The sequence below is a fragment of the Vanacampus margaritifer genome, chromosome 2 (genome assembly GCF_051991255.1).
Source record: "Vanacampus margaritifer isolate UIUO_Vmar chromosome 2, RoL_Vmar_1.0, whole genome shotgun sequence".
Taxonomy (NCBI): Eukaryota; Metazoa; Chordata; class Actinopteri; order Syngnathiformes; family Syngnathidae; genus Vanacampus; species Vanacampus margaritifer.
In genome coordinates this window covers 23,072,797-23,089,650 of record NC_135433.1, presented here as the reverse complement: position 1 = coordinate 23,089,650, position 16,854 = coordinate 23,072,797, and the positions used below count along the sequence as shown (strand labels likewise).

At 40.5% G+C, this 16,854-nt stretch overlaps 1 protein-coding gene across 1 annotated transcript; it reads right to left on the bottom strand.

The window, feature by feature from the left end:
* Positions 1-445: 445 nt before the first annotated feature.
* LOC144043756 (dual specificity mitogen-activated protein kinase kinase 6-like) lies at positions 446-16,669 on the bottom strand. The gene is made up of 12 exons (XM_077557717.1): positions 16,294-16,669; positions 7,943-8,012; positions 6,376-6,424; positions 6,190-6,303; positions 5,992-6,111; positions 5,807-5,923; positions 5,644-5,695; positions 5,425-5,552; positions 5,260-5,337; positions 4,232-4,371; positions 3,919-3,964; positions 446-2,458 (listed from the first exon to the last, which is right to left on the bottom strand). The coding sequence occupies exons 1-12, from the start codon at positions 16,310-16,312 to the stop codon at positions 2,381-2,383; spliced, it is 1,011 nt and encodes a 336-aa protein (XP_077413843.1). The 5' UTR covers positions 16,313-16,669; the 3' UTR covers positions 446-2,380.
* Positions 16,670-16,854: the final 185 nt, after the last annotated feature.

Below are 16,854 nucleotides of genomic sequence, written 5' to 3'. Positions count from 1 at the left end.
TTAAAGATTAATTGGTAAAGCGGATCAATATGTGCTTGCCACCTTTGACTAAAAGCGTAACTGCAGCCTCTGTGTCAAGCTCGTGCATGGTGCCGCTTTTCAGTTTCCTTGGAGTCTGAGCTGGAGTTTGGTCTGTGCTTTTTTTCAGTTTCCATCCCATTTGTGCCGTACGCTAGCTAATACAACACTAAATGCCCGCGAGTACGAGCATGACATCACACTCCCACCCCGCAGGAAACTGGAGTGTTTGGGCCGAACACCGAAGGTACGATACAAACTGATAGGCGCAGTCAGTTAAAAAGTCAGGGCTCTTTGTACTCATTTAGGCATTAGTGGAGCATGCATGCTGTAGAAAAAGCTTTAACATTAACATTTCAAACTCCGCAAGGCACCTATGAATTAATGATCCTCCAACAGACAATTGCATTCAATGAAAGAATCCACGTACTGAACAATAAAGCCTTTATTGATTTTATTTTTTTTTGTCTTTCCACAGTTCAAGTTTGTCAGTCCCACCAAATGAAGAGGTGGCAAAAAGAGTGAAGGAGTAAGAGGTAGAGCAAGTGTTCAATTCTTGTGATCCATGTTAAAAAAAAAAAAAATCACTTTGACACATCCAGGGAAGGGCTGTCCAAGGACTCCAATATTCATTTTTTTCAAAGAAGGAAAAATAAACAGCAGCTTGTTTGCGGTGTTGCTAACTTTCCCTTATTCTCATAAATACTCTTGACTTTTTCTTACGTATTATATTGACAGAAGTGGCACTACAGTGTAAACCAGAGCAACACTACTGACATGGTCACAGTCTGAACACTTGTGGGTGAGAGTGAGAAGACCACATGGCCCTCTTGATGCGTGACTCTGCATAGACGCGGGCCGAGCTCTCAAGGAAAGAGCGCAGAAACCTGAGCAGCACATCCAAAATAGGCCAGTCAGTCAGCTGGCCCAGCGAGAATATATGTATGTGTGTGTGTGTACTGTATATGGATGTCACACTGCTTTAAAACAAACTACTACTAAACACTGACACGCGGCTGCACTGTCAGGGTCGCAGACAGTGGCACATTTAAAAATAAAACATAAAAAAAAAAGAGACAGTATTTACATCTTCAACATAAATTATTCCCCCTAACATACTGTGTGTGTGTGTGTGTAAGGCAGAAGAAGGTTTCTGGGAGAAGCAAACATAGGTGTGTGGAAAACAAAAAAACGAGACTGAGGCAATGCCAATTGGTTAGCACGATGATGCTACGGGCCTCTTTCTGGCTTTTGCATAGCACAGTGCTGTGAAGCTTTCTGTGCTTCCTTTTAAGCATTTGCGTAGCACACTGATATTAAGCATAATTTTTTTTTTTCAGGGGCTTTTGTGTGGGCAAGCTTTGTCACACTTTGTGGTCTTGTTCAGGTGTTTGCGAAGAACATGGCTGCCCCATGATTTGTCACGCCTCTCACTCTGTGTGCTTCCTTTTCAGACTTTTGTGTAGTATACTGCTACAAAGCCAGAAAAAAGTGGCACAGACTTGGAGATGTAAACAGTATCGCAGAATATCAGCAAGGTGTGTGTTGCTCAACACTAAGCATAAGCCGTTAGGAGCATGCATTTCTCAGACTCGCTTCTTTGTCACATCACGTCAGTGCCTCATATGTAAAGACTCCAGAAATGAGGAAAAATAAGCAAAAACGTTTTTTTCTTTTTCTTTAAATGCAACCCAAAATAAAATCACAATGCAGGTCAGAATATTAAAAAACAACAACAACAGCGCACACACAATTTGCTGGCACACAGAAGGAGCAACTGTGAGCTCGATTAGGTGGACCACAGAATACTTCCAGGTGGTATCCATAGCAACAGCGTAGGACCCGAGTCGGGTGAGGGCGGGCTTTGACGGCCCCGCCAAGAGATACCTTCTCCCTTGTCAGCGTTACCTTTGATGCGCCAATACAATCAGAGTAAAATTCATACACACGTTGACAATATACAGTAAGAAGAGACGCTGATAATGTAAATATAGCTTCCGATAAAAGATGAAAGGTTGAAACTATTGAAAAATGGCTGGCTCTGGGTGGGTGGCAAACAAACGAAACAAAACAAAAAAAGAAAACGTTCATATTAGTTTGAGTCAAACCTCTCCAGTTGCTTTGAGAAGCGCTCTCCTGCTCCAGCGCTGCCGTCAGTCGTCAGGCCGCGCCCTGCTGAGTGCGGCTGCATGAGAGTCTGTCATTCCAGTAGCTGGGGCGGGGGGGGTATTCTCGTTCATTTTAATTCATTCTTCAAAAAAACAAAAACAAAAACAAAAAAAAAGAAGGTAGGCCATCGGAGCGTTGACGTTGAGAGGTCACGCCTCCTGGGCACTGAGAGGCCCCCTTCCCCCCACAGCCATCAGTCGTCCAGGATGACCTTGACGAAACTGGCCACGTCTGTCTCTTTGGAGTCATGCAGGGTGAAAAACGGATGTTTCTGCGTTGGAAAGGGGAGGCCAGACGCTTGGTGAGAAATATACGACAGACGTTTGACTTCATTACAAGACAACAGGGTCCATGCAACCTTACAGCAACATCCCAATGCACAAACCATGCGAATGTGTGCACTGTGTTCTTGAGGGCAAAGAATTTTTGATTCTTATTATTGAAAGATGAAATGATCAGAACACGAGCTTGGAGTCCTAGAGATGTGAACAGGACTGTTAGAAATGCCCACTTATCACAGAAAATATCACAATTGCCACAATAATTTGGAGTTTATGGACATAAGCGTAAGGGAGATTAAGTTGTAGTGAGTGTCGAACACGGAATCATTCATTCATTTAGTGTTCATAAAATCCAAAATATTGGTGCAACTTTTTGAATGATGAGCATATAGAACGTAGAGATGGGGAGGAAAGGGCCGTATTTCTTGTAACTTACATGTCGGAGCATTCCATCACATTGCTCAGGCCACGTGTCCCCTCACGCAAAAGAGGCTTCCACAGAGGAGCGCCAAGTTTACACAAGTTTTCTATAGGCGTTATTTGCGTCACTCAAACTGCATGTGGCAATCAGCACTGTTGTTTGTGAATTGGACATTGCGCATCAGTGAGGCTCATTTGCATTTAAGGTGGGCAATTTCTCAGCCAAATAAATGCTAATTACCTCATCTAAATACACGTAAATAGCACTGGTCCACCGAAGCGCGTTCTGCTTGCCATCTCAATTAGACATGGTCGGCTCCATTTTATTAATCTTTTTACCAGTTAAATCTTTAGTAGGTTCGGCTCTCAGTTTACGATAAGAGTTCAATTCCTACAGCAGTGAGTCTGTACACAAGGATGTAAACGCATCGTGGAAAACGTGCTCAGAGTTGATCTCCTTGTTTGTGAAAAGTAAAAACTTTTGATTTCAATATGACCTCAAAAAGAACCACCTTATCATACATTTAGCGACAGATTAATTTTCAGTCAGATGGCATCCCAGTAGCTTGCAACTTAATAAGTGGAAACAGTCATTCTTAATGAATTGCTGTATTAAAAACATACACATTTGAATGGATGTATTATTTGTAGTTTTTTCCCCCACAAATAAGGAATGATACATAGCTAAAAAAAAATTAGCTATCCATACTCTATTGCACTGGCATTCATTCAGGTCACGGGCGAACTAGAGCCTATCGCAGCTGACTTTGGGCAAGAGGCGTGATACACCCTCGACTGGTCTATAGCCAATCGCAGAACACATACATCAAGTGCCACATTCACACCTATGGACAATTAAGAGGAAACAGGAAAATATATCATTAAATATAATTAAAAGTTGAGTATACATTATACAAATACATACTGTATATGTTCGTTTATATTTCTTAAAGCATAGGGGGGGTTGGGGGGGTTGCTTTTAGTCACCTTCAAAAGAAGCAATTAAAACAATTAGCAGAAACACACTTACCATTAATTCTGTATAAGCTGGTCTCTTATTGGGCTCCTTTCCTAAGCTGTAAATGACACATGAGGGTTGAAGTCAATAAGGTGGAAAACAACGCCCCCTGGTGGACATTTAGCCATGTTGCTTTATCACCACCAACAAAAGGTGCGGATTCTGCTTTCTTTCCACTTTTGCAACATTTTAATAAAATAAAACTCTCTCAATGAATGAAACATACAAATTATTCATACACATGTGCTTTGAAGGTAACAATCCTGATAGTCATTGAATGAGCCGGGAGGAAGAGGACAAGAGCCTTTTGGGAAGTGAGGCTCACCATTTGGAGATGAAGTCTACAAAGTCCGGCGAGAAGCGGTCAGCAGGGAGCTGGGGAGAGGGCTCATCCACCACCTGCTTGAGCTGCTGGAAGGGGGTACCCCAAGATTCGTAAGGGAACTTCAGGATGGCCAACTCGATCTATGTTGGGAAACACACAACCATACCATACCATATACATACATACCATATATTGGACAGGAAAAGTCTACATACAGTGCAGTTCTCATTCAATACATGCTTTATTTTCTCACATTTGGAGTTATGTACTTAACAAAAAAAAAGGTGAAAATATTAAAATAAGTACATAAAAAAAAGCCCCCCTTTTCTCTGATGACTTTTTTTTTTTTTTACACATTCTTGGCATTCATTGTCTCAATAAGCTTCAAAAGGTAGTCTCCCGAAAGGGTTTTCCAACAGTCTTTAAGGAGTTCCCAGAGGTAAGAATGCCAAGAGTGCACAAAAAAAGGATGGCTATTTTGAAGAATCTATAATATAAAACACATTTTCTGTAATTTCACCTTTTTTTGTGTGTGTTGGACACACTTTCTTATTCAATGCATTTACTTTATTGTCATAACTGGTTGCTTTGGAGATTCTCACTCATCAAAACGTATGTATGAACTGATGTCAAGTTATGTATTGAACAAAAAAAGGTGAAATAACTGAACAATTAATACCTTTATAAACTACATTTTCCACTTCCTGTTGACTGAAGATGACATCCCCTGTGCTAAGGAAATAGGACCAATCACAGCTCACCTGTTTTCTCGCTTTGGTCAGCAAGCTGAGTCATGATTGGTCGTTACCTATTTCCTCAGCACAGGTGATGACATCTTCAGTTGACAGCAAGTGGAAAAGTTAGTTTTTAAAGGTATTAATTGTTCATAAAGGAGAGTATATATATATATATATATATATATATATATATATATATACTGTATATATATATATATATATATATATATATATATATACTGTATATATATATATATATCTTTTTGTGGTTGTTCTTTGCAAAAGCCTCACCATGGTGATGCCGAGACTCCATATATCCGACTTGACACTGTAGCCTTTCTGGTTGAGGTCTGGGTTGATGCGCTCAGGCTGAAACAAAATGAAGCAAGTGATTAATCATTGAATGTGTACATTCTTAAAAAAAAGTGTACTAAATGAAGTTAGATGGCACCTCACCGCCATGTAGGGCTTGCAGCCGGCATCCATGGTCTTGGCCACGGAGTCCACCAGGTGGCCGCTGATGCCAAAGTCGCACATTTTCACTTGGCCCTCAGTGTTGATGAGAACATTGGAGGGCTTCACATCTGGATGGGGAGAGACATGTGGGGGAGGAAGACAAAAGTAAACACAAAGTGACAACAAAGGAGAAAGTGGACCTCTCTTTTCTGTGCTTACCTCTATGAATGACGGACAGGTTGCTGTGCAGGTGCTCTAATGCCTTTACAATCTGAGAAGGAAGTGAGAGGACTACTTATGGAGGGGGGGGGAAATAGATCGTCGTCGAGTGATACAGTCACTTTGAATTTAATGTGTTGATTGACTGATTAGGATTACGTACAGCTACGGTGATCTTGCCCAAGATGTCCTCGGGTATGGTCATGCCTTTCTCAATGACCTTCTTGTAGAACTTATCCAACGAGGTGTCCATCAGCTCCATGCAGATCCAAACATCGCCCTGAGAAGAAAAAGTCGGTCAAACACCTCATGACACTGAAATAACGAGGACTTGTGCAAAAGGCTGACCTCTCTGAAGAGGGCGCCGTAGAACGTGACGGTGTAGAAGCAGTCCACCGTCCGCATGGAGATGTCCAGGTCCATCAGGAGCCTCTTTTGCTCCAGCGTGTTGACGGTGGCTCGAATCCTCTGTAGAGGGCAAGTCGTGTCATCACGGCTCACGTTTCGTCCGGTCAGAATGCTACAAATTCGACCCGGTAGCCTTACCTTGACAGCCATGATGACACCGCTGGGCACGTGTCTCATCTTATACACAACGCCATACGCTCCCCTGCCCAGCTCGGCAATCTGCTCCAAGTCATCCGCTTTCACCACAAAGTTCTGGACAGTCATCGTATTAAGTAGTCACGTATGAATATGTATTCAGTTGGGCGAAATGTGAGAGGACTTTACCTGGTCTCCGATTGTGACGCACGCTTTAGAGTCGAGATCCCGAGGAGGCCTGAAAGGAGGAATCGTTTAATCATGTACTGTCGATAGAAATTCTGTCTTGTTAGCTCATTGGCATCAGAAGAGAATTAACACTGAAGCTAATGTCCTTTTTTTTCAGGTGACATTTCAGGCTGAAACTAAAATACAGATCTAAATTGATTAAATAACTTCATTATTTTTCGTGTACAATTAATACCTTTAAAAACTAATTTTTACACTTGCTGTTGACTGAAGATGACATCACCTGTGCTGAGAAAATAGGTAACAACCAATCACAGCGCACCTGTTTTCTGAGTTTGGTCAGCAAACTGAGGCCCCGTCCACACGAAAGCCAGTTTCAATGCATCCTCACAAGTTTCTTACCGTTTAAGCCGTTCGTCCACATGACGGCGCGGTTTCGGAGCTTCGCTTTTGAAACTGGGCTCTAGAGTGGAAAGATTTCAAAGCGCGCCCCGTACGTGTCCGTCTGGACACCATATGCAGGATACTCCTCCAGTGATGACGTAATGGTCGCAGCTCGGTGACGACGCGCTGTCGCAGATTGACGAGGTAGGCGCCAATTCTCTCGTGACTGCGCGCGAACCGTCAGTCTGTCAACAACAAAGGCGGATAGCTGTGTCGTAGTCGTTTTGCGCAGCCTCCTTAGCTTGCTTATGCAGCAAAATATTTTGCTTCTTTATTCAACAAGCGGTCTTGTACTTGAACCACCAGTCATTGTCACTTCTCCTGTGTTCGTCTTTTTCATGTTGTTTTGATACAGGCAAAGCCATGTTTGTTCTGTAGATTGCAATAAAGTTTTTTTTTTAAAAAGTTTCCGTCTTCTTCACTGATTCTTCTTCTACGCTCCCAGTGGCTGTGCTACAGCGCCACTCCAAACTAAGCATATACATTACAGCCGTTAAAAGTCCTCAGCGTCTTCTTTTGGACACACGCAAGTCCTGAAATGCTTCTGTGTGTCCGAGATTTGTTTGAGGAACGAAGCCGGCTTTGTTTCCGTCTGGACGGGGCCTTAGCCATGTTTCCTCAGCACAGGTGATGTAATAATTGTCATCTTCAGTCGACAGCAAGTGACAAAATTACTTTTTAAAGGTAGTAATTCTTCATGAAAAATAATGAATTTATCACATTAATTATAGACAACGGTTTATCTTGTTACTGTTGAAAACGGCTCAATGAGTCAAATATCCCTTTAAAATGCTTGTTGTGAATGTTTCCATTCACTTCTTTGTTAGAGAACAGCAAGTTGTGCAAGAAGTACTGAAACATTTGGACATGTGCATTCAAAACATTAGAGGTCAAACTTACCATACCTCTGTATTTTTTTTTTTTTTAAGTGATCTTACAAATAATATTGCTTTATTCGCAGTATTCAATCAGTAGTCAACGAATGTGTGTTAATAATGGTTGTAGATTAACAGTGGCATGATAAAACTGGTAGAAAAATGTAGAATTTCTGGATCTGGCTCTCTGCATAGATATAGAATGACTGATATAAAGTTGATGATAGATGATATATAGATATTCATACGCTGCTACTGCTGGTGGGGGCTGCGCAAAGACTTCTTTGGCCAGCTTCAGCCCAGGGTTCTTCTTCTTCCCTGAGAAACAAGACAAGCCATTCATTACCTGCAATGCTGAAGACTTTCACAAAAAAAGAACTTCCACATTCTATCCATCTTCTGACCCGCTTATTCCTCACAAGGGCCGCGGAGGTGCTGGACTGGTTGCCAGCCAATCCAGTTTCCACATTATAATATATTCCTCTTTTTAACATATTTTTCATATTCATAGTATTGTGTTTTCTCAATTTCATTTTGTTCCTTGTGGGACAATAACAATCAAGCCATACTGATTTTGACTTCAGTACTTTGATACGGTCTCACTCTCAAATTAAAGTACATTACTTGACGTGATATTTATTCACACTTCTCACGCAAATCAATTGTCAACGTTTAATTCACTACTTGGTTGCTATGCACATAACCTTACGTGAGGTACACACACACACACACCAATAACCAGGCCCAACTTGAGCATTTTTCTTCTCTTTCAATCAAAGTCAGCAAAGGCCCGATGTCTCGAGAAGATTATTATTGTGAGGTGTGCAAGTGATATTTTTTTTGGGGGGGGGGGGGGGGGCACAGACAATCTTGAATCTTAATCTTAAATTGCAAATATTTATGTGTGTGGTCAACTACTGATAATCATTTTATTGATCAAACACGCAACATGCAAACTGGCAAACAGCGTAGCCATTTAACATTCATCCAACTCTACACTCTCATCGGCTTAGGCACATGACACCAAACCATACGCACAGACACTACAATAGGATGTGAGGATAATGACCCCTGTTGACATTATTAACATTTTTATTGGTTTATTTTACTTTTTACCTGTTTTACATTTCATTATAGATGTGTTGATGAAGGTGTAATTATGTTGACCTGATATAACCTGTGTGAGTAATGCTTTTGACATTCTTGCTATCTTTTCTACTGTTTTCCCAGAAATGAGAAAGTTAAAATGTTTCTATGTTTATCTAAGAAGTCTAGTTGCTGTTCATTAGAAATCCGGTTGTCAAAAGTTCAAGGACGATCTAGTTTACTGGGAAAATGCAAACTCATTCTGTGCGTCACGGGATGACAGAGGCGTTTCCTCATGTTTTGAATAAAGAGGCTGTGTGGGCAAAAGAAGACACACACATTTGATGGCACTGCTTGGGTGATGTCTAACTGTGTGACCAGAGATCTCTGTAATAAACCAACCTTGCAAGGACCCTCTCCACCAGAATCTCATCTTGCAATTATTTGAACATGCAAACAATTACAATTAATGGTAAATTTCTTCACCCCGAGGGGACAAAAATAATACTTGGACCTCACATGCATGTTGCTCCCAAAAATGTGTAAAATGTTCTATTTTAAATACTGCCAAGGTCCCCCAAATAAATTTTTACGTTTTTTTTTTTTTTATGCTATAGCATACAGAAGGCTTTGATGCAGCCTTTGACCTGAATAAGTCGCTTAAAGCAATAGTAGTTATTACAAAAAGTGGCCAGCAGGTGGCAGCAGAATATAAGAGATCAACCAGGGCCATGTTGCAAAAAGCTCTTTCCCCCAGTGTTTTAAACAGATTTGTGAATAATGATGAAACTTAGCTATATTCTAATGCTAATTGCTGCAAAATAGAAACAGATTCAAATATACTTTTTTCCTGATGAAAGAAGAGACTCTAATCTTTCTGTTGGTAGGTTCCATGTTTTTATAGCAATAGAACACAATATTCTGTGGGCCTTGCAAAATATGTCAAAACCCAGTAAAACAGCAGGGAGCGTAGGGGGTTGCTTCAGTGAAAATGGCTGGGAGTAAATGAATTAATTATGGAAAATAATTTTTTGCCAAATTTTTGGGGTGGTGGTGTTTGATGTCACTATATATGTCCTGATATGTTTTTAAAAAGCTGCAGTTGAAATGTTGAAAATCTGTCTGCGTAAGATGATGATTCTTGTGTTTTCAAAGAAGCTTTGATGCTTTATTGCATTGTGGGGGGAAAAACACGCCAAGTGTACTGATTTTGTAACAGATAGCACATCATTGCTGGAGTTTCTAAGTGGAGATTATGTGAACAACAAGCAGAGGACCTGCAACAGGAGAAGGGCGGACTAGTGACTAACCGACACTGGTATGATGACCCAAATGGAGGGGGTGCTGGGGTGCTGGAAAGGGAAATCAATCCATCTTCCTGATACGCCGTCAATGCGTCTTTATTTTATCGGGGCATTTGGAGTGATTTACTAGCTGCGTGCGGTGCAGTGAACTGTTGAAATCTCCCACAAGGGGCTTTCTGCGTTTGGACCCGTGACAAGAGTTCATTCATAAACACGTTTTTTACCAGCAGCCGCTGGGACTTCCCTTTAACAGAGTGACACAACCTGCGGGCCTCGCACAGGAAGAACAACTTCTCGGCACGGACGCTGGTTCTTTCCACACTTTGCGAGGGGTTCGAGTCTTTCGTGACCTGCCACTGGATGATAAGTTAGACTCTACGGGCGCGCAATTGCTCGGACCAACTGCTTTCGTACAATTTACTGCACCTTCACTCTCCCACAGTAGCAGAAAAAAAGGCAGTGGGACAGTTAAGACTTTCGACTGGCTTTCGCAGCCAGTTAGTGAGTCACGCCACAGCAGTCAGGAGGAAGTGTGATTCACTAAACCCCCCACTGGTCGGATCAAGTGGGAGCAGGGGGAGAGAAAGACAAGTTTTACAAATATTTCAGAGATTCTGCAGCCAAACGCTGGGCAGATTTGAGCCGTAAGCCTAAAATAGGGCCACCGCGTCCTCGTCGAGTGCACTGCTAAAAATAGACTGTGCTTCCTCTACGCAGGATGAAGTAGCACCAAACAGCTTGCAGTGACCTGACATATGTTGGTTGTCCTTTAGTTAGGAAGAAAAGAAAAAAAAACATGCAATGCAGATAGAAAAAAAAAAAACTCGCATTCCAAACGTTTTTTTGGGCCTGAAATGTTGCTGCAGAAATGCTTGAGATCGCATGCAGTATCTGCACAGAAAAGCATGCACTCACACGCTGCAACATCAAGGACGCTTGTACTGAAAGACAGGCAAAATCATTGTGCAAATGTGTCTAATATTGTGACCAACCCAACACATGCTGCATGCAATGCATAAAAAAGCAGCGTGGTCACATAGCGTGCGTGCGTACGCCGTGACACATCCGCTGAAAAACGCAACAACTGTCGGTCAGGGTACGTTTTTGGGGGACTGTGATGTCATTGCGCACGCTTGGCGCACTGCTAAGTGTTGCCAGTGGAGCGGCGCTAGATCGGAGGAAACACAGATAGATACTACAGTTGATCTACTCCAAGTAAAACGTGACAAGGCACAGACATATCAAGAATTAATATTCACATATTTAAAAAGTTGTCATTCTATGTAGGTCCGCAGATATTGAATATTTAAATCAACTATTGGACAGATTATTACCATCAATTAACTCATTCACTCCCAGCCATTTTCACTGAAGCAACCCCCTACGCTCCCGGCTGTTTTACTCTATTTTGGCCCTGGTTGATCTCTTATATTCTGCTGCCACCTGCTGGACGCTTTTTGTAATAACTATGTCAAAAGGCTGCGTCAAAGCCTTCTGTATGCTCTAGCATAAAAAAAAAAGCGTATAAATACATTTTTGGGACCATGGCAATATTTAAGCCTTCTGTATGCTCTAGCATAAAAAACACCAGTAAACAACGTATAAAAGTTTTTGTTACCATGGTAATATTTAGAATAGAACGTATTTATACGTTTTTGGGAGCAAATTAATTAGTAGCGTTAATGATTTTTTATTATTATTAAGCAACAGCAGTGTGGTGCAAGGGTAACATTATTCAGCAAGGAAAAACAATCACTGTGAAACAAGTGATGCCGATTTTTTTCCTGACTTTTTTTTATGATCTAATTATTTGAGCCCTCATTCTGAGAATTTCAGATTTAAAAAAAAAAAAAATCTAAATTTTAAATTTTACAAGCTAAAGAAAATGTTTATAGTCGTACAAAAAATAGTCACTATTTTCCGATAATTCCTCCTCATCTTAATCCGAAAAACAAATATATCTTATAATAAATGAAGTCAAAATAATGCACAATAGGTAATTTTATGAGAAAATGTTATCTAACAAAGAATACATTTACAATATTACAAAAATGAGTCCTAATATGTTGGTTAGTGTTACAGCGCATTCGCATACAAAAATAAATTGGGGTTATGTCGCCAATGTAGGAATAAAAACAAGGACCCACTGTAAAATTACCGCCTTACCCTTGAACTATGACAACTTCACCGTACATTACAGCCCGCAACATTATTCTTGAGAAAGTACAGCTTTATTCTTGTAATACTCTGACTTATTACTCACCAAATTGCAACTTTTGTTCTGCAAAGTATGTACTTTATTATTGCAACTTTTTTCACAGATTTCATTTTTCCTTTCAGTGTGTCCCTAATCTTTCAAGGTTAAACTATTAAATAAGCAACACAGAGATCAAATGTCTTGAGGCCGGCGAGTGGAAACCACCCTGGGTGGCGTGACAGCGACGTCGCACTAAAGACAATATCTGGATTGCTTTGAGTTTAAAGTGTCAATGGCCCGTGCGGCAAGTTGCCATCAGGAAGCTTTCCTCGGAGTGGGTTTTTACACAATCCACGTTGGATGGCTCATGTGCTGATACTCTTTCACATACCCTGTCAAGGGTGCTGGTGTGGGAGGACCCAGAGTGTCCAAACACGCCACAACAATACCAGGCACATGCTCGCTATAAAAAATAAAAAATACAAATAAAGGGCTGTTTTGACTTAAGGGTTTCATAATTCATTCTTTGTACCTTAAATCATATTTATCCATTGAAATGACAGAAATTCCATTAAGCCCTTCCAGGCTCCCTTTGGTGTGTGCACCTTGGCCACCAGGGGCAGTATAATACTGATATACAGACCTATATTTACATAAAGAACAATGGACTCACTAAGTGTCATTCATTAATTTTTGCAGCAGACAAAAAATAAACACCTGTGAAAAATTGTGTATTATCTGTCTACATGTGTTGCTGCACAATTTGTGTTCAAATATTCATTGTTTATAGGTTTATAACTACAGTATAGCAATATTAATGCTAGCTTCGTTAGCCCTTCTAGGGCGTTTTGTATTATATTTTGTACTATGTTTGCTTTCCTTATAAGGCAGTTTTGTGGTTGTTTTAAAGAAATAACTGATAATTATCTTTGTTTTATGTTTAGTTTAACCGTAAACTTCAACTGGGAGTGGCAAACAACAGCTTGAAGACACTTTTTCGGAATAATTTTTCAGCAAAGCGACAGCTCGTATCACAAAAATTCACAATCTTGGTCACTCGTGAGTTAAGAATCACTGGTAAAAAAAAAACGAAACAAAAAAACGCTTCTCAAAACTGGACGCTGTTTTCATGTGTGTATGGCAAACATCTGCTGATTCGTGAATGCTTATTCTACTTGGGAATTTTTCTGTAGAACAAACTATTAGCTGAAAAATGCACCTACTTCTCTACCTATCCGTGTAATTTGGTGCTCTTTCGATACTGACCTAGGACCCCCGCCCATTATGGTGTGAACAAGAATATCACACAATATAAATATAAAAAAAAAGAGGTAAATGATAATAGCAAGACCGAACATGGTCATTCACACACTATTAATCTTCTCATTAACTGCACAAATATCAATTACTATTTTCTATTTGATTACATGTTCTGACTCAGTGATAAATGCACATTTTTTTTCAATATACATATATCACAAACAACTCAACACTTACTGTACCTTCTGTTGAGCAGCTAGCCGCTAACAGCTGATCATTTGTCAACTTCCACTACCACCAGTAGTGATCGGGCGGGCCCCTTCTCTACACCATCTTTGAAGTTTACCACACTACAACCCCAAAAGGAGCCTTATCTGTTCGTCAGACCTCTACTACAATCTTCCGTCAAGCTGCTGTTCGCTATCAAGTCGGCTTACTATCGGCCGGTGGCCAAGGCTAGCTACTCACCGCTAACAAAATGATCCAAATGCGCTCAATGTTGTAATTACAGTGAACTTCCACCTATTGACAATTCAGATATTATTTTTTTTTTCCCAATGCAATGCAATGCAATGCAAATGCTTTATTTACAAAGTGAATACAAACAGCATATTGCTTTGCTTTTGCCTGCGACTAGCATACAAAGTAGGGCTGCATAATATATCGAAAAAAATATCAATATCGCTATATTGGCCTATGCAATATGCATATCGTAAAGACATGCAATAAGTTCCATTTGGATTTTTATGCTTTTTATCTGAATTTGACCACTCAGATGCTAACTAAAATATCATCCATCCAATAGTTGAACATTATCGAGAGGTAATTACAATTAATTAGCTAAGAATACATTGAGTTTGCCTATTTTGCCGAGTCACAAAATGTCATTCTTTTATTAGATAATAAAAATGTCCTTTCTTTAGGTACATGTTAAATATCACAATAATATCGATATCGCTATATTCAGCAACTATATCGCATATTTTTCCAATATAGTGAAGCCCTAATACAAAGCAAGCAAATTGTTATATTAGTCAAACGACATTTCATCACATTTTGAAATCAAAATGATCCTCACAAATCAAACTACTATAATCCAAACTTCAGAGCTTCCTTTCACAGAGTTGACTGCCATTTGGACTTGTATTGTCAATTCGCGGTTAACCATTCGCAATTTCACCTATTCACGTTTTTTTTTCCCCCCCTGTGGTACCTTGAGCTAGGTGTGGTTTTGGTGCTTTTTTATTTTTTATAACACTCCACAATGTCATAAGATGGCACCAAAGCCTTGAAGGAAAGTAGTAATTGGTGTCAACAAAGCTTTATTCACAATTCCGACATGACGTCACAAGTCAAAATGATGGTCAATTCGGGGAAAGCAATCTCTCCGCTCATTGAAAGCACTGGACTTTGGATCGTTGTAATTTGATTCATGAGGATTATTTTGTTGTGGAAATGTGATAAAAATGTCATTTGAGTACTATAACAATCTGTGTGGTTTGTATGATAGTCACAGGCAAAAGCAATACAAGCTGCCGTTTGTTTTCACTGTATAAAGGAAGCATTTGCATTGTGTTGCATTGGGGAAGTATCAGAAATTGAATTGACAATTCACATGAGATAGTGACAGAGCCAAGCCCCAACCAGCGTTGTAAGATGACATGATATTAAAGTATGCGGGGATAATAATAATAGTAATGCATCAGATTGATCTGCAGAGCTTGAGGTAAATTTAGGGTTTGAAGTTTGAACTATTAATATAGACAATTGCAAGCATTTTAGGAGGGGTGTTTACTAGTCACCGAGGGTCAACTGTAATCATGATGATAATGATGATGCTGATGATCATAGCAGAGAACCTATGCAGTAGCTACCTGCTTGCATCCAGCCGTCTGTCAACATTTAGAGCTACAGCACAAGTCAAAACATGCCTTGGTAGGCCAAAGAGAGCCACAGTATGTGTACTCCCCCACCATGGTAACGCTAGAATGATTGTGTAACAGCACAAGCGGTGAACTTGAAATGTAAATTGACGACATCATCATCCTGTGTGTGTGTGTGTGTGTGTGCGTATGTGCATGTGTGCGCGAGTGTGTATGTGCGCGCGCGACGCAGAGGAAGCACTTTTATTTGATTTTTCCGATGTCAATTTTTTCACAGCAACACGCAGCATTACTTTTTTTGGTTTGATAATAATTTGAATATTAAAGTAAAAAAAAAAAAGCAAGGCGAGGCTAAACGTGTTTTGATGTACTGGAGCTATCAATCACAACCAATGAGTCATACGTCACGGCGACAAAAATACGAACACCTGTAGTCGCCATTGTATCTTTCTTTCCTTTTTTTAAAACACAAATTTAATCACTCTTAAGCGTTTACTTCAAGCGCAAGCGTGTGCTTTATTTTTTTTCTCCACTCCGAAAAATCACGTTAACTTACAATTTGAAGACAATAGAGACGCGAGTACAGAATGTAGCTACAATGCTAGCTGCAAATGTTATTTAGCATGTCAACAGCGGGGGGCTAGCTTCCGAACACACACTCTTTGCACTTGCAGAATACAAAGTCAACGAGGCATGCTGACTAGCTTCTTCTTGCTTTTTTGCACTGTGCAAAGCTTTCCACCTGGCGTGCTTTCATTTCTTAAAAGGTTCCTAGCTTACAAAAACGACTTCCGCACACACATACATATATATGCATTCCTAAGGGAAAAGAAGCATGAGTGAGTGTTGTGGGGTAAAAACATACATACCTGCTTTGGACAGAGACATTTCCCCTTTGCTTTGATGAGGGGGAAGGGAAGCACAAAGACTTTTTGCCTTTTTCTACTCCCTCCCTCCCCGCATCGAACCCGTACGCCCGCTCAGGATCGCAGGCTGCTCGTGCAGGGGAAAAAAAAACTAGCAGCAGCGATGAAAGCAAAAAATGAAATAAAAATGGCTCGTCTCTGCGCGCTCCGAGCGCCTCCGGCTGCTAACGCAAGCGTTCACCGAGCGATTAGGAAGCAGATGCACGGTTAGGATTGAAGGCAGCGCGGGCTACACACTTCGAGTAAGTTTGCTAACAAAAAAAAAAAAAACCTGCACTTTTTAGGGTGGCCAAAGTCTGACAGCTGAGGGGGCCAGTAACGTGATGACGTACTTCCGGCTACACCGCTAAGCACCCCGAGAGTTGTAGTTTTCTTTTATTAAAACCCAACCAGGGCCTTTTTTTGTGTTCGTCGTTTTTTTTTAAGGCTATTTTTTTTTACCAATTGCACACTTGAAAATAAAGAGGAACATATACTCAAAACTTTAATTATTAATGTACAAAA

Bases quoted from the DNA above. Each gene is read 5' to 3' on its own strand.
- LOC144043756 (XM_077557717.1), bottom strand. The intron at 6,304-6,375 runs GTAAAGTCCTCT...ATGACTGTCCAG, and splicing joins GCGTCACAATCGGAGACCAG to AACTTTGTGGTGAAAGCGGA. The intron at 2,459-3,918 runs GTAAGTGTGTTT...TTTCCAACGCAG, and splicing joins CAGCTTATACAGAATTAATG to AAACATCCGTTTTTCACCCT.